The 23,745-nt window shown below is 46.6% G+C and overlaps 1 protein-coding gene and 1 long non-coding RNA gene across 6 annotated transcripts in view; one reads left to right on the plus strand and one right to left on the minus strand.

Annotated features, from left to right (window-relative positions):
- Rpb8 (DNA-directed RNA polymerases I, II, and III subunit Rpb8) overlaps window positions 1-23,745 on the plus strand; it is a 74,415-nt gene that overhangs the window by 20,837 nt on the left and 29,833 nt on the right. For 2 of the 4 annotated variants that reach the window (XM_031975679.2, XM_076370281.1), the window contains exons 2-3: window positions 10,046-10,129; window positions 16,681-16,861. In XM_031975679.2, coding sequence (XP_031831539.1) covers window positions 10,046-10,129; window positions 16,681-16,861 — 265 coding nt within the window. Of the gene's footprint in view, window positions 1-6,522; window positions 6,674-9,099; window positions 9,272-10,045; window positions 10,130-16,680; window positions 16,862-23,745 lie in introns of those variants that run through there. The other 2 variants (XM_076370282.1, XM_076370280.1) reach the window with 2 other exon arrangements.
- Window positions 7,902-13,607, minus strand: LOC143174838 (uncharacterized). 2 transcript variants are annotated; one of them, XR_012999265.1, is made up of 3 exons: window positions 13,413-13,607; window positions 9,475-13,325; window positions 7,902-8,821 (listed from the first exon to the last, which is right to left on the minus strand). It is a non-coding gene; the product is annotated as an uncharacterized LOC143174838 (long non-coding RNA). The 2 variants fall into 2 exon arrangements; XR_012999266.1 differs by having other exon boundaries at window positions 9,475-13,082; window positions 13,305-13,607.

Here is a 23,745-nt window from a genome sequence, read left to right on the forward strand (position 1 = left end):
ATTAAAACTCGAAACGCAGAGTTCGTTTGTCTGCAGGCTACTGAGAAGCTGAAGAGATTTTCATCGAAGAACCTCCTAGACCGGTCTCTCGTCCCTATCTTTTCTTCCCGTCTGTTTCTTGTTTCTTCGTCGCCATTAATAATTAATTATCCGCGGAAAGTCGCCCCTCTAATTAGAAAAACTTTGGAGCGCCCTTGGCGCGGGTGTTCGCGATTTCGAGCCGACCCTGGAGGAGTTTACGCGCGACCTTCGACTCATCGAGAGTCGGGCTTCTCGATGATCGCCGGATTCGGCTGGCCAAGCTTGTCTTATTAAATCGATCGCGACAACCCCGTCCCCTCAGGTCCCGCGATCTTACGCGGCGCGTCTCATTCTACACCGAATCATCATCCCGCATCGTCGATCGCGAGGAACACGGCCGATTGACGCGAACCTCACGATTCGAATTCATATTTCATGCGACCCGTCGTTTCCGCCTTGTCGATCGGACCTTGAGAACGTTTCACTGTCTTCTCGAAGATCTCTGCGTTAGTCGCGTGCGTGATCGACTTCAATATGAAGAATTTTTATTTATCTTCAAAGATTTTCTTCGGGAAGAAAAGGAAATTTTTAACGTTACTTTGACTTAAGTCGATATAAATATCGACGATTACTATTTCAGTTTCCGTCTGATTTCCAATTAAATTCTGTAGCTCAACTGGTTTTTAGGATAATCCGTGAAAGGAAATTCGTTTGAATTCTGTCTCGTTTGGATAACAGCCAGTAGAGACGTATTTTCTATGAAAACTATATGGAAATCAATGGATATCGCTTTGTTATACTTTCTCGGTATTGTAGTGCACAGAATTCAGTTTAAATAACGAGATTATTCATTCAGAAGATTCCGTGAACCTCGTTCAAACCGATTTCTGCTCCGCAGGGCGTAGATGTTGGTTGTAAACGAATTTTCCTTGATTCTTCCGAGCTGGGCGCGCAGTACATTTCTTTTCTTTCTTTTCCTTTCGTGCATAGCGGTTACAAAGTATACCTCGCCGCTCAATTAACGCTACGATTTACATATGGCTACCGTTCCGTGACAGTACAATGCGTTTTACGCTGATACGATCTTCGGGTCTCCTTCGACCCAGAAGCTATGCTTACCTCCTCGTCTTTTCAATTTACCGTGGCCCTCCAATTTGTTCCGATCTGATTCGATTCTTCTTTTCTTAATCTTTTAAGTGGGTAATTTTACAAGCCATGAACTTCTCAAGTTCCACGTGAACAACAACGATATTATACAACACTATTTATCTCGTCGTGAATGTTAAATATCATGCAGATTCCACTGACTCGGGTATTAAGTACAGTTAAGCTGTTAATCATCTAGATTTTCTTTTACTTCAGTTTAAATATTATTGATTTATAGAGGAAATTATATTCAACCGGCAAACTTTTTCATAAATGTCTGATAAAATATGCATTGCACGTCTCTCGTTTATATTCCCTTTTCTAAGTTTACACTTAGATATATTATATATTCATTGCTTCATCGAAAATTGTTTTCAAGTAGACGTATGAATCCTAAGTTCTCTGCTTTCGAAGATCAATCGAACTTGGATCGCGACGTTAGAATTGAAAATCTGAGAAAACAGTCGCGAATTAATTACGCTAACAGCTCGTTCCGCGAACGAGAGTCAGCGTCGATAAACGCCGCGCACGGCTCACAGGGAATTACAGCTCGTCCAAAAATCGTTCTGTCCGCTGCATGTACCCCTAATACGTCCATCAATAATGCAAACCCCCTAATCTCCGACGGAACGGATCGATGAGCATACCGAGGGCCGTTGAAATTTCGCGTGGGCTAATTAAAACGCGCGTCTGTTCCCGATTGATTGCACATCGAACGGTATCGATGGAATACGTGTTCTTCCACTGAGAAGGTACGACTGAATGAAACATTCACGAGGAAACTTGGTTCCTTTTACGAATGATTTCATCAGGATAAAAACAAGATGGTATGATGGTATGACGCTGTACGCTCGCAAAGGTCAACCTGACATTAGTATCTAAAAGCTATTCGAAGCATCGTCAGGTTATTCGGTCTGTTCATTGATACTCGACGTTTCAAACGAAAAGAAATACAAAGCAAACCGTAATCCCCGACCAAGCAACTAGGAGGTCGAAGCTCAAGAAAGCTGACAAAAATGAAAAGATGTATCGACGTCGATAATTCAAATAAACGGCAACACTGCCAAACCTAATGAAACATCAATGCACTTTTAACCGTATCGAACAAAAATAACACACGAATCCAGAGGTGAAACCATTTCACTTGAGCACCGCACATAAAATACTTACGCTACATTAGATTCAATATCGAACATCGAATTTTATAATTTCACCGTGTCGCATCACACGGTGACCGTGAGTCGCGTAGCGACCGCAAAGGGTTAAACGAAAAGAAAAGAGCACAAACACGCGAGAGAAACCTAACCCCAAACGCGACGAAGTGGTGGGTCTGGCAGAAAATTCCACGAAAGCGAAAAGGTTAAACAAAAAAGGAAATGATGAAAAACATAGGGATAAAAAGAGACCGCCGATGAACGAAGCAAGAAAGAGGAAAAGAAGGGGGTGGCCGGTGTACGCGAGCCGTAGAGCCCGCGTATTCCCGCACGCCAGAATTAAAAACCCCGACACGGAAGAACCGGGAAAGAGGGAGGAAGACGGTGATACAGAGAAGGCTGGCCGGTCGAGGGATTGGGGGGGCAAGAGAGATGCGTCACCGGTAGGTGGCGGCTACCACCCTCGCCCTCCGTGGCTCTTTTGAAGGTCAAGGTTTTCCACCCCTCTGTGTATATACATCTAGCTCTAGCTCTCTCTTTCGCTCGCATCCTGTGCCATGTATACGCACGCGCGTTCTCTCTCTCTCTCTCTCTCTCCCCCTCCCTCCCCCTTCTTTCTCCCCCTTCTTTCTCCCTTCCTCCCTCTGTCTCTCTCTCTCCAGCGTTTCCAGAGGCAAGAGGATTACGCGAGAAGGTGAGGAGCGAGGCTGGGAGATCGCTGCAGGCGTACAAGTGTTGGTGCGGACGAGAAGTAGCAGGGCAAAGGGGGTGAAAAGAACGAGCGAGAGAGACAGTGAACGGCGGGGACGCGCGTGGGTGACCGGGGATGTGTGCCAGGGGTGGCGAGAGCCCGGTGCCCAGTATTTATAGCGCTTGCGAACCGGTCGATAGCAGCGGATAGCGACACTGCGCAGTTGAGAAGCCCTCGCACCGAACTCCTCCAACCCTCTTCCCATCCCTTTCCCCGTCCTTGCCTGCCGTCCACCCTTTACCCGACCTCTCCTTCTTCGCATCGTAAACCTCCACCCCCGTTTCAAGGCTCTCCTTCCAAACCGCGCTTCACTCTTTTTTGTTCTCTCCTTTCTTTTTTCCTTTTTGTAGTTCCTCTCATTGTTCGTCGGTTCTCGCGTCCTCCGCGCGTTCGCCTTTTAGCTACGGATTCTTCTCTTCGAGTCCCCCTTCGTCGTTTGTTTCGTCTGGTTCTTCCGTTCGTTCTCGTTTTTCCCTTCTTCCAGCCTCTGTCGGTCGCAGGGTTGCTCTCTATACGTCAGTGGGCCGCCGCGCGAGGAAGCCGGGGAGAGGGAGGATCTCTCTTTCCTCCAGGATATTGGTCATGGGTGCTTCGAGGGTAGTGGCGAGAGTCGATATTGATATTGATTGGGAGTTTTTAGCGGGCGCGCGATGGCTCCGATGCTGCCTCGGACCCGGTGATGTTTTCGATTTCGTCGGAAGATGAAATTTTGTTCGTTGGACTCTTCATAGGGGTGTCTTGATTTGGGATGTATTCGTTTTGTGGGTTTACGTTGTGCGTTAGGAGTTCCGGAAGTTACCGGTAATTTCGTTTTTTGAATCTCAGAAATTCAAATCGATTGCTCGAAGATCGAGAAGATAATCGTCAAGATCTCGGTGTTTCAATCTTCCGTAGAATGTGTTGACTGCCATATGGAAAGAAGAATCTGGGAAGTGGGAATACCTCTATCTCGTAATGAAAACTTTCCAATGAAAGAATTCCATGCTACCGTTTAAAAGAAGCTCAACGATATCGCTCCAACAAAACCCTCTTCGCCGGAATCGCGGAACAGTGAAAGAAGCCAGAGAACAGAGAAGAAAAGTGAATCGCCAGCCACGCGAGAGGTATCGAGCGAAGAAAACAGGGGGGAGGGTCTGTCTCGGACGCGGGCCGCCGGAATGCAAAATAAGCAGCGCGCCGGGGGGGGATATCGCTCGGAAAACGGCGGACGAAGAATAAAAAGGACAGGCTCGTCGAACAAAGGAAACGCGGAAGAGACAGGGGACAAGAAGATTCGGTGTACACTTGAATAAAGAAGTTCGTCGCGGAAAAGAAGCGGTCGTCGTGTCAACGCGTGCGGTACCTGCCGCAGAGAGCTAGGTGAAAGGGGTGCGCGCGGGGGCGTCAGGTAGAAAGACAGAGAAACACGTCGGGAACAACGGGTGGAGGAAAGGGAGGTCAGAGGGTTGCGAGCGCCGCCCAGGTGAGGTGGGGGTAAATCTATCGCCGTCCTTTTCTGCACCCTGCCAGGGTGCATCAGGGGGCTGTCAGCTCCCTTCCCTCTCCGCCAGTTCGCGAGTCGAGGTAGGCAAGGTCAGAGGCGCGGGCGTGGAGGTCTAGAAGGGGATGGATCGAGCGTGGGCGGTTCTGTCGGGAGAGGGATGGAAGCTGGTTAGCCGAACAAAGAGACACACGCGGGTGACGACTGTCAGAGTGAAAGAAAAGGTGGCTGGAGAGGGACGAAGCGCCGACGATCGGCTAGGGTGAAGAGAGGGAGACTGTAGCACGAGGAGAGACAAAGAGGAAGAGAGACAGAGCTAGGGTCCGGTGCGTCTCGTCGGAGGAACTGCTCCACTGGCCGAACGCGTAAAGGTCGCCGCTGCGTTCGCCGTTTCTCCGGGACGGCCGGTTTTCTTCCTGGTGTCCTCTAACGAGTCTAGCCAGCTGGGTGCATCCGACGGGGCGGATCAGTGCGTTGCGCATCGTCCACGAGACGGTTCCGATGAAACCCGTCGATCAGTGAGAAGAAAAGTCCCGTAGTGGCATATCATCTTAGTGGAACATCATTGGAGTTGCCCGAAATTCAGAGGACACATTCGGTACGCGAGAGACACGAGAAGAGGCCGTAAAACGGAGACCGGAAAATGTGTCACTCCCGTTCGCCACGCGCAAGAAAATTTCGTTGGGTGGCGCGAGGTGGAGAGAAGGGGTGGAGTATCCACGAAGCGGTGAAGGTGAGAGGGCAGTCGGCCGAAGGATGAAGGGTGGGAGAGAGTCGGAGGCTGGGTTCCTTTCGCATTTCACCGAGGGAAGTGCCATTAGGCGTTCGCAAAGTATTGTCATCCTGCGGTGGAACGAGCCGTGACAGCCACTCGACGGCGAAGGACGTGTATTCGAGCAGCCACAGCTGTGTGCGCCGGTTTTCGTCTGGCTACCGCGTGGAGGACAGGCTTGAAAGGAGGACGCTCGTAATCGTCGTCTGTCGGAGCGAAGAAACGGAAAGAAGAGCAGAGGAATGGAAAGAGGATCGACGAAGACGAATCACTGGCGAAGAAAATTGAAGACACTTCCATCATCGCTGTAACTTCTCAGTCAACCTTGTGTTCCTTCGCTACGACGCAAACGGCGGATCATCACCGATGTATTTCTGTTTCTATTACTTTCGTCAGTCGATCCGAAGTATAAAGCGGAAGATCCACGCGGACAAGTCGCCGAGGAACCGTCTCCTATCGCGATATAACAACTTTCGGGAGGACCAACAGCGAAAGCCACCCTCTTGACCTTTTCCCGATCGCGGAGCAGAGGAGAAAACCAAAACACAGATGGAGCTGTTGGAGTGCGACAGGTGGAGAGAGGAACGCGGCGCGGGGGTGGGTGGGGATGGATTTCGGTTGGCGGAAAATGGAGGGGCGAGGAGGGGCTGCTTCGCCTGATCGGCCGAAGAGGAGCTACAGCGGTGGGAGGAACGGGAGGGTGGCTGGCGAGAGAGTGATCAGCGGGGGTGGAGAGGGTTAGTAGGGAAGATGAGGACGAAGGGGGTTGGGAGGAGAGAGCAGACAGGATTCTAGGGGGCGAGGGTCGACAAAGTGGGGGATGGAGGCAGGTTCCGTGCGTTTCGTTGGAGAACTCGCACCACCGGGCGACCGTAAAGGTCGTCGTTGCTCTCTCTTCATCGGGCGGCGCACACACAGGAGTCGAGCAGCTGGCAGAAACGTCAGCAACGGGGAAACGAGAGTCAGTCCACCGTGTACCAGCATCGGGATCCCGTGGAGGATCCGCTCTCTGGTTTCTTCCGAATCTTCAATCCTTGAACGGCTGTCCTGGCTGGACCACGTTCTCTGCGAAGAATTTGGAATAACTTCGTCGTTCGGCGTACCCGATTTCGGAACGGTGTCTCGAGGATGGGACGGATTGACGAGGACTTGATCGACTTGTTACGAATGTTGAATCGATGGAGGATCAGTACGGAGAAAGAGGACGATGAAGAGGAGATGGTGGAGCGAGGGAGAAGTGGTCCCGAGGAGGAGAATCAGCTGAGACGGTGGGCCGGTCGCAGGAATCTCCACGATCATTGGCTCGACTGACTCCTCTTCGCCTAGCGACGTCCATCGCGATGATCGCCGTGAGTAATCGAAGGGAAATATACGTGGATCCCGTAGACACTTGCCTTGACGATCGGAGAGATCGTTCAGCTTCGCTTTTTTCCATCTTTGTCACGCTGTTTAGACGAATAGGCTCTCTCTTCCCCCCAGTCGCTCCTTCGGATTCTTCGTGATCGCTCGACCGGAAACCACAATTTTTTAGTACACACACACACACACGTACGCACATACACCATACACACGAATACTGTTCCTGTTTTACTTCTTTTCTTTCATATACGCTGGAGAGAATGGCTGGGGCACACCGACGATATAACGATTTTCCCCGCCGCGATTTCGTATTCCGGTTTGCTGGATTTGTATTGGTCGCCTCCACCTTCTGCCGAGTTACTTCCTTCTTATATTTTTTCGCGGAACGGTTGCGCAACCGGAAAACGCAAATTAAACGTGTAAATACGGCCGGGACACGACGTGCGTATTTGCGCCGCATTGTCTCCTCGTTTCCTCCCCTTCTTTCCTGTACCGTTCATTCCGAGAAATTTGTCTCTCTGTCTCGCACCCACCTGAATCCTCGATTTCGTTTCGTTATCGTCGAACGATTTAAGAGTTTTTATCGGCGGGACTTCGGACCCGCGAGTCATTCATCAACTCCGGGACATCGAATATCGATACGATTGCGATCAATACGAACCTTGAAATTTTCACTACTTCTAGTCTGAGGAGAGACATTGTGAAAATTTTCGAGTAACAAATGTCGCATTCTTTTTTCTCGAACAATGAATGAAGGAATAATCTCGGTCGACCATTTTACTGTTTTATCATTTTTCAAGTTGCATAGAGCTTAAGCGAAACGAATAATAAATTTTGTCAAATTTTTCGTAATGTCGAACAGTAGAATTTTTTGGTGAATCGCATTCTTGGTAGTTCGTAGTTTGAAAAATATTTTCGGTAGTTTTTTGTGAGTGAAGAATGTTAGCTTGACCCGAGAGAGAGAAAGAGAGGCAAAAATGCCGGTTTGTTTGTACCGACAACGATAAAACTGAGTCACGTCGAATGACCCTTCATTAATTCACACGAGTTCGATGTAGGCAATGAGATACATACAAATTAGTCTTACCCCTTGGCCTGTACGGGCGTATGCTATATGGATAATTGTTACGTCGCAAAGCGACGTCCACTGGCGATTTCTTTAACCTGTATTACAACCAGGATAGAACAACAGTGAAACTAAACTGACAGTTGAAATGAAATAATTCTTGCCATGCTGTGCATAAGGCACTCGAACTCGTCAGCGGCAAGAATCATTCGCTCCAAGGGGGTGAGTTCTCACCGAATGGTACAAAACCTAATCATCAATGTCGATGAATCAAAGGGTTCAAACAAAACAGAATACATCCCAATTAAATTCTTCATCAAAGGAACGCATTCTCGCAAAAAATCTTGGACCAATTAAATTTAAATTCTCCCTCGAAAATGAAATTCTTGCATCCTCCAACTTGGCAATTAACAAACATTTATTCATACAATTTGTTCAGTAATGATTTTCCAATTACACGAGCCATAAAAACTCGCCGAAGTTCCAAATCGATAATCAACTCTTCTTAATCAACCTTCTATTCGACGGTTTTATATTTCGTGACAAAAATGGCGGGATTTCCATTGCGTCCAATAATAACTTCATCAGCTCGGCGCACAACGGTGACCGCGCAAATAATCTTCTCGGGGCCGGAAAAATTCCGAGCGCCGTTTCCAGGCCGTAAATCCAGCCTGTCGCGCCGATATATATTCAGATTTCATTTTCACCCCGACGATACGAGCGGGGGTTGGCCGCGTTGTTTCACGCCCAGCGGCTTGAATGATCGTTTCGCGTCACGTATCCGCCCTGTTGTTCCTTACGCGAGTTCTTTCCGCGGAAAAAATCGGGATCCGCCCTCGCCGAGTGGAAATAATTCGACGTCCGCGGCGATCGTCGACGGTTCGAAATTGCCGCGTCACGCAGACGGACGGGTCCATTGTCGGTGATCGGCGCAACGATGCCCAACGCCGGGGGGATTCTTATTGGACGTTCCCGCCGAATACAATGGCGTGGCTACGAAGTCGGACGAGCAAGGAAGAATTATATAATCCCGAGAGGCAGCCGGCGTTGACGTTGCTCGTCGTCATCAATTCTAAAAAAAAACGAATGACTCCGGGAACAACTGAATCCTATTTTTTCGTTGCTTCGCCAGTGAAGGAAAATTGAACGGAATTGCTCCGTTTATTTTAAAAGGAGTTCGTTACCGACTTTCAACAGTTCCTTTTTAATCATGTTGGTCGCGAAAAGTCCCGTGATGAAAAGGTAGACAATTATCGTGGAATAATGAAATGAACTGCTCTGACGGAGCCAGTGCGTCGAGTAGTAGAGGATCGAGGAAGTTTATTATTGAGAATATGCTTGGACTGTTTCGAATTCAAAACTGAAATGGTAGCGTTCGTTAGATTATTGAAGGTTGCATGTAAGTCACGAGAAGAGGAGTGCGGACGAAAAAAACAAAACGGAAAATTGGAGTCGACAATTAATTGCGATGGGTTGCTTGCGTGGTTGTTGATCAGGCACGTGCAGAAACGAGCTCGAATGTGTAAGTGTTGTATACAGGGTGATTATAAAGTGCACGAAGAATATGGAATTAGGTATTATTCCAAAAATAATCAACGTACAGTACTATCGGTTAGTTTACTGAACAGCTGAAAGCAATTATGCGATTTCCATTTCTATCAGAAATTAAATTCATGATGAAACATTGTTTCCGGCGGATCGAAGTATTCGACATTGAAAACTTACATTTCGTTCTTATTATTCTCCAAATTATCTTGCAAGAATCGTAGAATGATTATTTTTTCATCGATTTCAACGATCTTTTTTCCGAATCCGTCGATCCCACTTTCTCGGCCACCCGGTGTATACAGACGAGTGCGCATTTCCGAACGTTCGAGCCCTCGAGCCGGCGAGTGTGGGTGAGTTTCGCGAGTGTCGACACGGCGATAAATTCGTATCGCGAATCAAACGGCGATTGGCCGGGCTGACAGTGACGTCAAACAGCCGGTGGGCAGCCGTCAAGTGGTATGACTGCGTCGCGTTTCGCGGACGACCGTAAAAAAAAAAGAAAGAAAAAAATAAATAAATTCGCTTTTTTCTTCGTTCACTCCACAAGCCAATCGAACTCGCGCAATTGGGAACTTTACGACGATATTTATGAGTCACGTTTCACCACGTGATCGCGTTTCACCTTTTTGTTTTTCCGCGTTTGCGAGGAAACATTTTTTCGCTGGACGACCGTCTAACAATGATGTCTTCTATTGTTGTTTTTCCGGTTCCTCGGCATCGCCTGGCGATCGATGACGTTGGGATGCAGTGAGCAGACTCCACTGCGAGTCCGAGTCCTTCAAGATGGACCTGATCCTGGATATCAACAGCTGGCTGTACCCTATGGAACTGGGTGAGTGGTTACTTCATATTTGTCTTATGCAGCAACGTGGAAGCTTGTAAAGGATTCATTCATTTATTCCCCCACTTTGATGGGGAAAACAATATAATCCATTGAGAATGTGCTTCCTCTAGATGGTTCACCATGTAACGACCATTGATTCCATGAGAATACTGAATTTATTGAAATGTGTGTAACACGCAACCCAATATTTTATTTTTGTTTGAAACCGCGATACGATACCGAAAGGAGTTAACAGTTCTCAGTTGGCGGAAGTTCTTAAAATCATCATCTCTTTAATTAGAATTGCTGAAAAATGGCTTGCGAATATTTCCTCTTCTGCGGCGGTGGTTTTTAGACCTCGAGGGATATAGTTCAAAAACTATGCGTGTAACGGGAGAGAGAGGCTCGTCTGGTATTCATTAAGTCCCGTCAACAAGATTGACGACTAGTTTCAAACGATCATCCGCACCGCCTCGCTTTCGCATTCGAAAAATGTCTAACGATGACTCGTTTCATTTCTTAGCTGGTTTCGTAACTGTTTAAAAAAAAATATTCGGACTGTTCGTACTAAGTCCAACGTCGATCTTAAATAGAAAATGGAGGGAAGTGGTGACTTAATGGTTAACAGGAGAATGACCAGTCTTCCCTTGAAAAATTAATTTTCTTAGAATAGAATATTCTGACTTTCGCGTGGAATATAAAACTACAATAATTACATTTCACAAATTTTACCAGAAAATTGGACAAACCGCCGCTATTCTCTCAATGACGGATCGAATTAGAAATTCACGTCCGTGACGGTCGTCGCGGGAGGAAAGTAATTAAACTGTCTTCGCCGTCGACATGTTAGGTCGCGTCGCATGAAAATTCTGTTTGCCATATCGCAGCGTAGCTGTCACGGCTCGCGTTGCGTTGTGTTTACACGCCGCCCCGTCTGACGTGCCACCGTGTGTGTACCTACTTAATCGATGCAGCTTGCAGTGTTTTACAAGCGAAATGTATTTCGCGGAACCGGGCTGATCCGTCGTCTTAGTTAATAGCAGTTTCGCGACGTCAAACGGAAAGATAAAGGAACAGAGAGAAGGAGAAGCGAGCGTCACCGTCTCAGATGCTGTAGCCGATGCAACGCGATGCAGATTAAAAGGCCAGCGTTCACGTTTTTCTTTTTCGCGCGCGCACAACCTCGAGCGCCGTTGTAATTTCCGGTCGCCGAGTCGGAAACTTCCCCTTCGTCCCTTTCTCGATTTACCAAGGTGAAAGTCTATTTTCGATACCTTCCTCTATTCCCTTCGTCATCTTGGAAAATAAATAATTACTGCTCGGAGCCTCCACGTGCAAACCTTTTCCCGCTCTTTGATGTTAGCTTTTGTCGCGTTGTCTCTTAATTAATCGGGAGCTGACGAAAAAAAATTACGACGGATGATCCAGGGACAATTATGAGATCCCTCGAAAGATTTACTGAATTCAACGGAACAGTAACTCCAACCGAGAATGCTCGGTGTATCGAGAATGTAGCTGGTCTTCTATTTAGATCCTCGTCCCACGAGGAATTAAAATATCTGTCGCCGCGGATTCTGTGGCGCAGAAGAGGATTTTCACGCTCGAGAAAGTCGCCTAACGTCTGAGACGCATTTGGCACGGACGAAAGTGTCGCGTTCCTATTTTCCTTGTTCAGCGGATTTTCGAGAGCTCTCTCTCTCCTTTTCTCTCTTCCCGACATCCGGCCGAGAGTACCGTCGTGCATGCCAAAACTACTGACACACGCCAAGATCATTAGTTCTTCCGCGTTAAAAGGGCGCGCTGTTCGATCGTCATCGATGAATCGATCTCTTTTTGCTCTTTCGCCCTTTGGCGAACGTGACACGTGTTTCGCGTTTAAGGGTCACAGGTGCTCTCCGACTAGCATTTTTGCATTTGCTCTTTATTCCACGTCACATCTTTCTACTCTCTTGGTTAGACACCGGAAAGATGAGAGCTTGGCAGTGGATACTGACGGATCGAACGAGATATAAGACAGCTTTGCGAGGTTGCCTCAAGGTGACTTCCATTGCTCTTCTTCTGAGAGCTTCCGTGGCGGGACACATGCTATTCAGGGACTGTGAAACCGACACCAAAAGTCTCCGGATGACCACTTTTTATCTGTCGCCCTCAAGTGACCGACCGAATTGGTTCGTCCGTGGGAAATGCACGTTCCGAGATGGTGCTTGTCAAGAAACCTGGATAAATTCAAATGGAGCTTATTCCTCCACCAAATTTGCTGCAATCAAATGTCAGATGGACTGTATGATCGACTGAGAAATCATGGTTCTAAAATCGTAAACGCCACTTCGTCATTCAAATTTATTCACAAATATGGAAGGGCACACGTGAAGCTCGTTTAGAATCTCTAGAATGTTCAAATATAAAATCTATCTACTTTTATGAAAAATCACCGTTTCTCTGAAGGTCAACCACGCCTACTTTCACCAAGATTCTATTTTCTCCTCCCATGTTCGAAGGTGTATTTTATTGGGCATCATTGGCTTGAAATTTCGGAACGATCTTTCCGTTTTTCGGCACGTCAGTTCCGTGAAACGTAGAAAACGATCAGCATTCGTGATACACCGTGCATTGTGCGCGAGGGTGGGGGGCAGGGGGATCGGCAGTGTGTCAAGGCCACGTCACGCTGCAGCAAAGCAACCCCCCACCCCCGTTAGTCAAATATCGTCATTTTAACTCGCTCCACGGACAGTTCTGGATGTATCCCGTTGATTCGGCCGCTGCAGAGGGAGTAGTGGGTGCGTCACACCCACTCGGTGTGTTTCGGGGGTAGGGGGTTGGATGTGGGGCGTGCTGCATCGTTGATCCACCTCCGCCCGTGCTCTTCTGTTTACAGATTCGTATCCTGTCCGCCTCCCTGCCCTTCCGTTTTGCCGAAATAGTTTCTTCTTCTTTTTCCGCATTCCCTCTTCCGCCCGTTTCTCTACGGAGAAGAGGAACATTTAGAATTCGGGACCAATCCGGTTACTCGTTCCTAACTGGCCGGGATTGTTCATTCAGAACTCCGGGAAAATGAAATTGCATCCGCGAGCGAGGGCATTCAGAAGATTTCCAAGTCGGGGACCCACTGTGTAAAAGTTACTACGAATTCACTGGAACTTTTCTGGGATGATGGTAATCAGAACTTTGCTTTGCATTTCCGTACCGTCCCGGCGAGCTGCGAATTCTGATAACACAGATTTTTACAATTGAGAGTTTAGTGGTAGAACATGTAAGTTGGGATGTTCGGATAACTATTAGAAACTACAGTTACGTATTTATCTTCACTGTTCGCACTTCGTTTTAGCTTATTATATCTTTCGTACAGTATTGCGTCTATTGTATTCCGCTAATTACGCGTCTCGCTATCAAAGGTGTACCCATCAACTACATTCTACAAAATATTACCACCGGCGCAAGCCGAAGATCGAATTCATAGGAGCAGGCTCGATCGGAGCACAGGGGTCGAAAAGCGTCGGAGGGGAAATTGGTGGCGCGAGAGAGAGAGAGAGAGAGAGAGAGAGAGAGAGAGAGAGAGAGAGAGAGAGAGAGAGAGAGAGAGAGAGAGAGAAAAGAGAGAAGGAGCAAGAAGGAGAGAGAGAGAGAGAGAAAAGAGAGAAGGAGCAAGAAGGAGAGAGAGAGAGAGAGAGAGAGTAGTGAGTGTAGGAGTTAGTTGTGGAAGAGAGGAGAGGAGGGGGGCACGAGCGAAGGTTAGTCCATAGGGCCAGGCAGTCCTGCTGTATTGACGCGCGGCGCGCACAGGCTTGCGCGAGATGACGCAATCTCCCCTCCGTTGCCGCGCTCAGCCCGTGCCACATTCTGCGAGGTCCCCCTCTCCGGCCGCTGTCCCGCCCTACCCGCCTGCCTCACCCGGCAGCTCCCATAAGTTCAATGCCAAGGTCAAAACGGCCACGGCTCGCAGCCGTGTCGGTCTCTCGCTCTCGCGATATTACTCGTCGCTCGTCGAGAGAAGTGTGATCGTCGTCGTCGTCGTGTGTGTGTTCCGTGCTCCTCTGATCGTGTGTACCCTCTCGTCGCCGCCGCCGTCGTAGTCGTTCCCATCCGCTGGCTGGCTCTCGAGTATTCATCACTGCGCGCTTAACCTTGCCCGTCGCGCGCGCTTTTCCTTTCCTTGGTCAGGACGCAACGCGTGCCGCCTTTACGCACCCGCGACTTCTTTTCTTCTTTACCGTACGTGCACGGATTAACCTACATACGGGGCTGTCATCCACGCGCAACTTCGACGCACGGTGCGCAGAATTCCTAGAGCCTAGAATGACGGGATTAAACGGAAAGATAAAGATACATTTTGTAGCGCAGTTTGTCAGTGTACTACAAAGAGGAGCAAAGTGGAGCTATCGGGTCGGATAAAAACGCTTTGAGCCTGCGGCATCTTCGTGGTGCGGGGCCCTTAGTACTGGCGTATCCGGATACTTCGCAGCAGTCGCGACGTGACGTCAAGCGATATCCTCGCTTCTTCCCCAGTGGAGGACAGAGCGCAGGAACATTGACGGGAAACGAAAATGGCCATACGGAAATTGGTGTATAAACGTCAAACTATGCGCAATCGATCGGAAATGTTCGTGGGTTATCGCGACCGGTCGCGGGAACCGCCTGTATGCGGAGGCAAGGTCGTGACAGGTGCGTGGAACATATTCGAGAGGAGGATGAGAACGGGACGTCCTGCGCGACGAATGCGGATGCGCATCAAGCGAAGAATGGATATAAACTATCGTAGCTTCTCTCTCTCCCTCCCTCTTACACGCACACTCTCTCCCTCCCTCCCTCTCTCTTTCTCTCTCCGTTCTCTCCCCGCGATCATGCTTTGACGTCACGAGACAAGATGGCGGTTTTCGGTAGTCCCGGGACAGTTGTTAAAGCTCTCTGCGCCGGGATGGTCGACATTTCTGGATGACACGAACAGACCAGGTGAAATATCTATCATTCTTAGCTATTCTGGCTAGATTATTTATCCCTACCGCGGAGTTATTACGGAATTGATCGTTGCAACCCCGTTCCCGTGAAAAGTGCGTCGCATCGACACTTCGAAACGTCAGTACGTGTTTACGACACATTCGCCTCGGCCGTGGCGAACCCCATTCTCGAATGCGTTGCTCGGGCAGACGGTAGAGCTTTATCGCGAAACGTTAATGCGTCTAACCGAGCAAACGACCGGTACACACGAGCCGTCACTGTCAAGGTTACCGCTGTAAATCACGCGAACGAACCTATATTCTTCGGCCGTCGTTATATGGTTAACGTGCCCGGGGATACGGTCGGTGCATCGCTCAACTAGATAATCTATAATCGTTATAGCGCTATTATGATGTAAGCTAGTCCCTACGCTTCGCAACATGATCAATTGGCTATGCGGATTCCCCGAGTTCTCGTTACGATTGCCCGTTTCTTTCTCCTCTCTCGGCATTGCCACGGCCGCTATCGATTACTGTGCTATATCTATCGTCGGTGTAGCTTGGATTTAACCTTGACCCTTGTTCTCCGACTCTTGCACGAAAGACTCTCAGTACTTTCAGCGGGGGCAGCACATCGAACATTGATATTTTTCTAACAAATTTCTCGCCGTTCCGTACTTTATTTCGCCACATGGAATAGGTTAACCTTTTTCCGGTTGTGCTCCACTCGTATCTCCCCTTGTCTTCCACGAAGCTGCCCTTTTTTTCTCCGGTCACCGCTTACGTAAATATATTAGGGTTCACTGAAGAATCCAACATATGTTTCAGCGTGTCGCGCGTAATTTCGAAGGGAAACTAACTTTGTGCAATTTAAGCGAGTTTTCTTTCTTATTAGCTATTCACTTTAATGTAAAGTGGAAGTTTTATTATACTTCGTTAATTTTCGTTTGCTCGGTTAGCGTTCCGTCGTAACAGTTCCTGAATTTTAATTACCTTACGACGATCCGTTGCATAATCAACGACGGCTGCAGATAATCGCCGCGACTTACGACAGTTTTCGTGCTTCGTTTCGTGGCGATATATACCGTCGTTTCCGCAGTACGCGTACGATGCGACATAACCGAAATTATATTCGAAGCCATCGCTTCTTGTGTCCCGCGTAATTTTGCGTGCACCGTAGTCTCGATACTATTTTTTCATAGAATTTATATATTACGAAAAATGAATTTTATAATCCAAGTTTCACTCGTATGTGTATTCAATGTGGACAAATTTCGTTGAATAACAGACGACAAGAACAGGTCAGCATAGACTACAGATAAACTGTGTAAATGATGTCTCCAATGGTTTTGCTCCAGCATTCGAGTTTCACGCGAACTTGAATTTTACCGTCTTCCTGGTGTCTATCGGTTTACATGATCGCAACCGTGAATCTCGATAAACATTCCGTGTCTGCAACGCCCCCAATGTATTTTCGATGCAGCTGCCTTGAGGTTTATTTTTAAACGTCAGTTTTTCTGTTTCCGTTGCGGTTCAGCCGTGTCGAATCGACGACACGTTTCAACCCCTGTAATTCGCACGACTTCTCCGGCCATCTTGTAATCGTCGTGTATTTCGTTTCGGTTGCAGGTGACAAATTTCGCCTGGTGCTCGCGACGACCTTGAGGGAAGACGGTTATCCAGATGGCGGGGAGTGGAATGCGACGGAACAGGAAGGAGGTTCTAGGGCAGACAGTTTTGAGTACGTGATGTCCGGCAAGGTTTATCGGATCGAGGGTGACGAGGCGAGCAACGAGCCCAGCAGCAGACTGTAAGTATCCCAACGAATATCATTCCATCTTATGAACGGTGGTAATCAAGACAGAATAAAATTTGGATTCAAAACCAAGACGAATAAATTTCATTGAATAAATATATTCGATACATGTTACATTACAAAGTCGAATTTCCTTGCTATGAAGTATCGAACTCGAAAGTAACGCGAGACACCAAATACGGTAAAATTTTATAGACATTAGAGTTACGCCATTCTTATCAGCCTGGTCATTACACGGTAGCCATTTTGGAATATCAAATTCAAACAGGAAAATATATTAATTGTCCACGCAACGCAATAGTTGGAATATTAGTACTTAGTAGTACTATTAGTACCACTTAATAGTTCTTTGCATTCAAACTGAAATAAAACGATTTGTGATTCACTCTCTATTCCAATGAAACAGGAATACTAATTATTAAGCGCATCTTACAGTGACGTGAATCATGGAATGCTCAGAACGTGTGCTACACCGACAATACTATTTTATTCTGTTACGATCCGCTTTAATCACACCGCGTACGTAGTGCGTGCCTGCGTGCACGCACGCGTCACACTGTGACGTCACTCGTACTCGTCGAAGCGCGTAATCGGCACTCTCTTTCTGCTGTGAATCTCTGATTGGCTCGCTTCCAGTGCTCAATGAAGTCTCATGAGTTTTTCAAACACTCTAGATCCGGAGACTTCCTATGCGAAAAGCATTACGCACGTGTTGTCAAAGTTGCTAAGCGTTGACCGCTTGCATAATGACTGCTATACACAACGCAAATAATTGTGCGTTAAGGAGCCCTAGACTGAACAACATATCAATGTTAAATAGAGAAGTCTGTGTTTCTTGGAATTTTTCTATTGAAAAACTACTTAATAACCAAAAAAGGAAAATAAAAATAAAGGTGCACCTAAGAGTGTTGCCTGGTATGAAACGATAATTAAAATTGCAGGTGCAAACTATGAATTAACTGTCGGCCACCGGTGACCGTCGCAACACTGAATACTCTCGAAACCGATTAAAAGTATATCACCATAATAATTCAACCATAATAAAAAACATTTTAACCCCAAAGGTTAAGTTGATAATAGAAAAGTAACATTCAGTTTATATTTAAAAAAATAAATAACACTTAGATTTCCCAAATTCAGAATTGTCGTCACGAGCCTGACACGGTATTATAGAACAAGGGGTTGAAAATCGTTTGCAAATAAGTCCACCAAACATCATCCCTGGATCTCAGACGGCGCCCATCGTTGGCACTCTTAGCGAATCGCTAGGGGGATAGGCGAATTCGCAACGCGGGGAGAAAGGGGTTCTCAGATAACCCTGACTTGACCGACTTATCGCGTGACCTTGAAACTCGAAGCCTACCGGCGGCGCAACGGGGCACTCGGCGTATGCAAAATACCGCTTTGATGTTTAATCGGCGAACAGGTTGCCGGTGTCGCGCGAAAAACGTATCTCGTCCCTCCGGGACTGTTTGCGACTCTCGTCATTGTCCGGTTGCGAATGGGAGGAGAGTGTAGCGTCGTCGTTGACGGCGCTCGATAAGATAACGGCTGTTCGCGCGCGCCGAGGGGCTTTCAAACGTCGCGCCATGCTTATGTAACATTGTCTTCCTGCGCGGTCGCGCGCGCAGCCGCCCGTATTTTTCCGTTAAAATTGTTTTCTTTTGAATTCTCGGTGGTTCGAAACCGGCACCAAGAATGATCGACGACGCGAATCGGCAATTAATCATCGACGAGAGCCTCGGAGCTCTGCTATCGGCAATATATTTCTCGCGCGTCAGTCGATGGTAAAAAAGTAACTGAACGGCGAACCGATGTTTGTTGATAATTAGTGGAATAATGCTTGTTTTCTCGAGACGTCGTTAGAGATTAACGACTCTAATTGAATTACTAGATATGAATAAAATTCATTGCTATGCTTAATTACCAGAAGGCACTGTTATATGTTATAGAATTTGACACTAGGACTACCAGATAAGTGAAAATGACCCATTCCTTGATTTCTTCTTTCGTGATTACTAAAACGGTACGAACACCTCTTTGAGAAATTACTAAACAGCTGATTAAGTAATATCTACGCTGAAATTTAAAGCGATTCGAATCTTAATAAACCTACGTTTGCAGTTTTTATAAAGAAATTGTCATGGGTCGGTTTGTTTTCGGTAGTCCTAGTGTTCACTGATCAATTTGGTATTCCTGAGTTGTACATTATAGCTGTGCTTCAGTTGTAAGGACAACTTCATTGAGGGAAGTGTTAGAATACTGTCAGGTGCTTAACGCCACCTGGCAGCTCTTCCCGTCGTAAAAATAATAGTGACGGTTCGCAGTTTGTTGTTTAGGGGATGGTCCCGTTGCGTATGTTACCCAACGAGCAATATCCACCATCCAACCCCTGGCGAGAGCTCTTCGTTATCGATTTATCGATCTCTTCTTTGTACGGTAATCCCATCTTAATATCTCGGTACACATGTCCCGTTCAGTTACTATCAGATATTTTATCTCATATTCTCCGTCGATCCGTGTCGGGATCTCGGGCTAAAGATCTCATTTCAAAGATCGATCGTTCATCTGGTCTGACTGCAGTCTCTTATCGTTATTTTGTACCGTTCGGATTTTATCTAATTACTAATGTCAATCAAATTCACATCTGTCAGAGAAAGTCCAGCAGATATCTACAAATGATTCGTGAATTCGTGATTCCATTAATACTAGAGAACTACTGATCACATAAACTGACTTTCACAAACCTTATAAAAACCATAAGCGTGCGTTTATTTTGAGATTTCAATTGAGTTGCATTTCAGTTTCGCTATTACTGAATTAGTTCCGTTAATAATTTTTCGTAGAAGTATATGTACCTTTTCAGTAAAAGAGGAAATCAGAAATAAGTCATTCTGACCCATCTGGTAGTTCAAGTGTTAAGCTTCTGCCATTTTGAAATGTGGCTACTGGTTATCTTCCAAGATCACTCTATCAACTAAGAAGAATGTCAAGAATATCATACGAAGGAAATTTCACTTCAGGGCTTTTAAAAAAAAAGGTGTTCCTGTAAGTTGTTATGTGGTGACTCTAATTTTATCGATGTCCAACGAAGAATACCAACGACTACTCAGCCGGTAAATCAAACGTTAGAAGAATTGTGTTTAGAATATGTTGCGTGTTAAGGGGATGAGAAGCGGGTCCCTCTGTTTTTTTTGAACGAGTCTCGTTTAGAAGCGCATGCGCACACGGATGATATTGGACACCAGACACGGTCGGTAAAAACGGGAACGGAAACGAGAACCATGACGAGCTCTCGGAGGACAGGGAGCCACTCTGCGTTCACTCAGTAGGTAATGAAGTGGGTGAACACAGCTGGTGGTTACTCAGTTTTCTGAGGGCGTTGGCAACCCATCGAGAGAGCGAGAGAGAGTTACCTGCCGGCACCTGTAATCCCATGGAGAAAGAATACCTTGGGACAAGTGAGACGAGATTCACTGGGAGCAGAAACTTCAAAAGTGATATCCTGAAACCCATCGCAGAATACATAGCTGCTATCTACTCCGAATGACAACACACGTGCAAATGTGACAATAGGTTCTCATTTGCATGAGATAAACGATGCAAGTGGAAATTTTATCGCACGAGTTCTTCAGCAGACTGTAAAAATTATCAGAAATGGTATAATTGAAACAGTGGTAATAGGAATGTTTGAATACGTAAATGATCCAGTATAGAACCTTAGAGAACTTCGCGTTGAACAAGAAGTATTTGTAATGATCTACAATGATCATGCTCCATGTTTCGAATCTCATTTCTCTAACGCATGAAAGATTCGTAAGAAGAAAGAGGTGACTTACTATAGGCGATGCTCTGAGACATCCATTCTCCATTTTTCTCTTCCTGCGTCACCAAGAAGGCGTGACTCATTGGAGAACAATGACGGGCGAAGGTCACACGTTTGATCTCCATATACTGTAATATTCCAACGGGAATAGTAACCATGTGTGATCAGTACTTTCACGTTTGTGATGCATCGTTTCTGTCTTTGTTATTCCCCGAAAAAATGGCGGTGGCATAGTATCCACGTGATTCACGGTGGCAAAGGTAGGATCTCCAGTCGCCATTAGGATTGCGTACGCCTTTGTCGATGGCGTGAATCCACCAAACAGGGGCGTGACAACTCGGAAATGAATTATTGATCGGGGTCGCCGGTGGCCCTAGGATGGATATAGCTATATAATCCTCTGGCGAACGGGACGACGCGCACGCACGAGGCGCCATGTCTGCGTTCGCCGGGCATGTCCTTACATGTCCCGTTTCGATGCTTCGACCGTGACCGTTTGTTCAAGATACAGTATTCGTCCGAAAGGTGCGTCCAACTAGATACTTCCTTTATTATTAATCATTTCAGGACAGAGAAAGAAATTATTCATTGCATTAGCTTGTTGTGTCTAAGGATTCGGTATTTGTGAACGCAGAACATTCAGTATTTTCAATGTTTACTTAAGAAATTCTAAGCGATACCAAAATACGAGAAAATCGTTTAACTTTTATTATCGTCGCTTCAATACTGATATTCGAGAATCCTTTTCACTTCGATGAAGTTGTCTAGTCTTGAAACCGGATTGTTTCATCAATATGTAAGTTGCGCGGGCACTTGATGCTTCTATTAGTGTCGCTAATCGTGTTGGCAGAGATTGTTGGTAATATTTCGAGCGATAGTTAGCGATATTAGTAATATTTTTAGCTTTACGAGCGCAGCGGTGAGGTTTCATATATTTTTTATTGCGCGCGCCTGCGCGATCGCAGTCACGTATTCGAATTAGTCCCGCGCGGTGCGCTAGAATGCGCACAAGGTCGTCGGGGCTGTCAAAATCAGCTGACGCGCTGGTGGCCAACCAGCTGATCCTCAAGCTCTCGGCAGGAGATGCTTCTATCCTGAACCGTCGATCCTTGAGAAACGCACAGTCTCCAAGAAGAAATTGTTTTCTACTCCATGTCCTTTTTCTTTCTTATCATACAAATTGTATTGTTTTCTTCAAATAAGATTCTCTTAGGTACTCCTTCCTGAATACGTTGCAGATAAAACTAAAGTTACACTACATTTTAGTACTGTTTGTCTCTCGTAAATCAAATTCTTAAATCAATTAGTCCAAGGTCCCTTTGTCATTGTTAACATTCAGTTCGAAAGCTACCGTTTGCAAAGACAATTCGTCATTTCATAATTACTCTACGAGGAACTTCGGCCTGAACGTTCTTCGCGTGCAGAGCCATTCAGTTCGTTCCTCTTTCCAATTTTCTCGATTGCTGTTCTCCGCTGTACGCGACAACCTAACACGATTAATCGAGATCCTCGGACGTTATTCATCGAGCTTGTCGCGACACATCGTTCCGTGTCTCGAGTGACTTCATCCTGCCGCCATTATCGCGATTAAATGTTCCCCGACCGAAGGAAAGTAATCGGCGATACGTTCTCGTTTACGCCGACACGTCGTGAAACAACGGGCGTTCTTTTCTCTGTGTCCGACGTGCGTGTAGTGGACGGCAGCTGGCGATTAACCAGCTCGACGTCTGGAAACTACCAGACGACCGGTAATGCGGTTTTAACGCGAAAAGTAGCCGTGTCCAGCGTAACCGATTATTAACTGTTATCTGCAACAGGGCGCCGGGATGGAAAATAGGATCCGGAGACGCGATACAGATGCTTGACACGCCGTATTTCCTGTTATCTATCGGCGCAGTCGCAACAAGCGAGGGGAAAAGGGAGACCAATCTGTCTCCGCGATTCTAATAATTCCGTCTTGATGCCGTAATTCGTGTAATTGCATCCCGGCAATTGTACCTGTGTGATCCCGATGAGTTCGCCAACGGCCATCTTTGCGACAATTTTAGCCACTGATACGTTCGCCGTCATCGAAACGACACCGTGATAAATTTACTACATCGAACAAAATATTTTCGTTATAATTTCTCGCATAATAACCGAGATTATTTCATATCTTAGAACACTGGGAACTCGAATCTTAAGATCAAAGACTGACCGAGGCTACTCTCCACTGGTTATGAAGATTATCTTCTTCAAAAATTACTCGGCTTCATATTCTACTGAATGACAGTGTCATAATTGAAATATTCAATTCCAATATAGGCAAGATTATTATCAATTTCCTCTGTTACGTTTAATTTTCATCCCATTGCAGACTAAAATCGTCTACCCTATTCTTTATCCCCTAAAATGTTAGCTCTGTAAAGTTACTTTAGGCGTTGACCTATCAGCTCTCATTGTAGTCGTCGAGTTCGAGGTTCAGTCTTGTTCTACCACCGATCTTTGTCTTCATTGTACAACGTTAATTCCAGTGACTACCAATTAAACGAAACACGACTATATCGAGAGAAATTGCTGCACAGCGCGCGGTTCTTAGCTGTATAAACGCTCGGAGCCGAATGCTCGAACTTCTCGGTGCTGTAAATATATCTTCGCGTTACTCGGCGGAGAATTTAACCGCCACGTCACTCGACGTATCGCCGCGAGAAAACTCGATGATTTTGGTGTGCGCAGAGGGGGCAGACACGCGTAAAAATGCCGTGACTAGAACCGGCGGCGGTGGAAGATTACGTAAGGCTAACGCTATAACGATGGTAAAGTTGCAGCACGCGTTTTTGGCAGGGAAAAGAGTTTTCATTCTGCGTGGATGGGACGCTGCGCGTGTATTATTGGCGCTTGGGCATAGGTGCACGTACACTGGGCGGACTGAATGTTACACACAGTTTTATTGATCAATTAGATATCTTCGTTTGCGAGAAGATCAAAGAAACTTAGATATTCGGGCGAATCGAAGAAGGAAATGTAATCAATAGCTAAAACGGCACCAAAATTTCGATCGAATCTTTTTGGT

The sequence above is a fragment of the Nomia melanderi genome, chromosome 8 (assembly GCF_051020985.1).
Source record: "Nomia melanderi isolate GNS246 chromosome 8, iyNomMela1, whole genome shotgun sequence".
Classification (NCBI taxonomy): Eukaryota; Metazoa; Arthropoda; class Insecta; order Hymenoptera; family Halictidae; genus Nomia; species Nomia melanderi.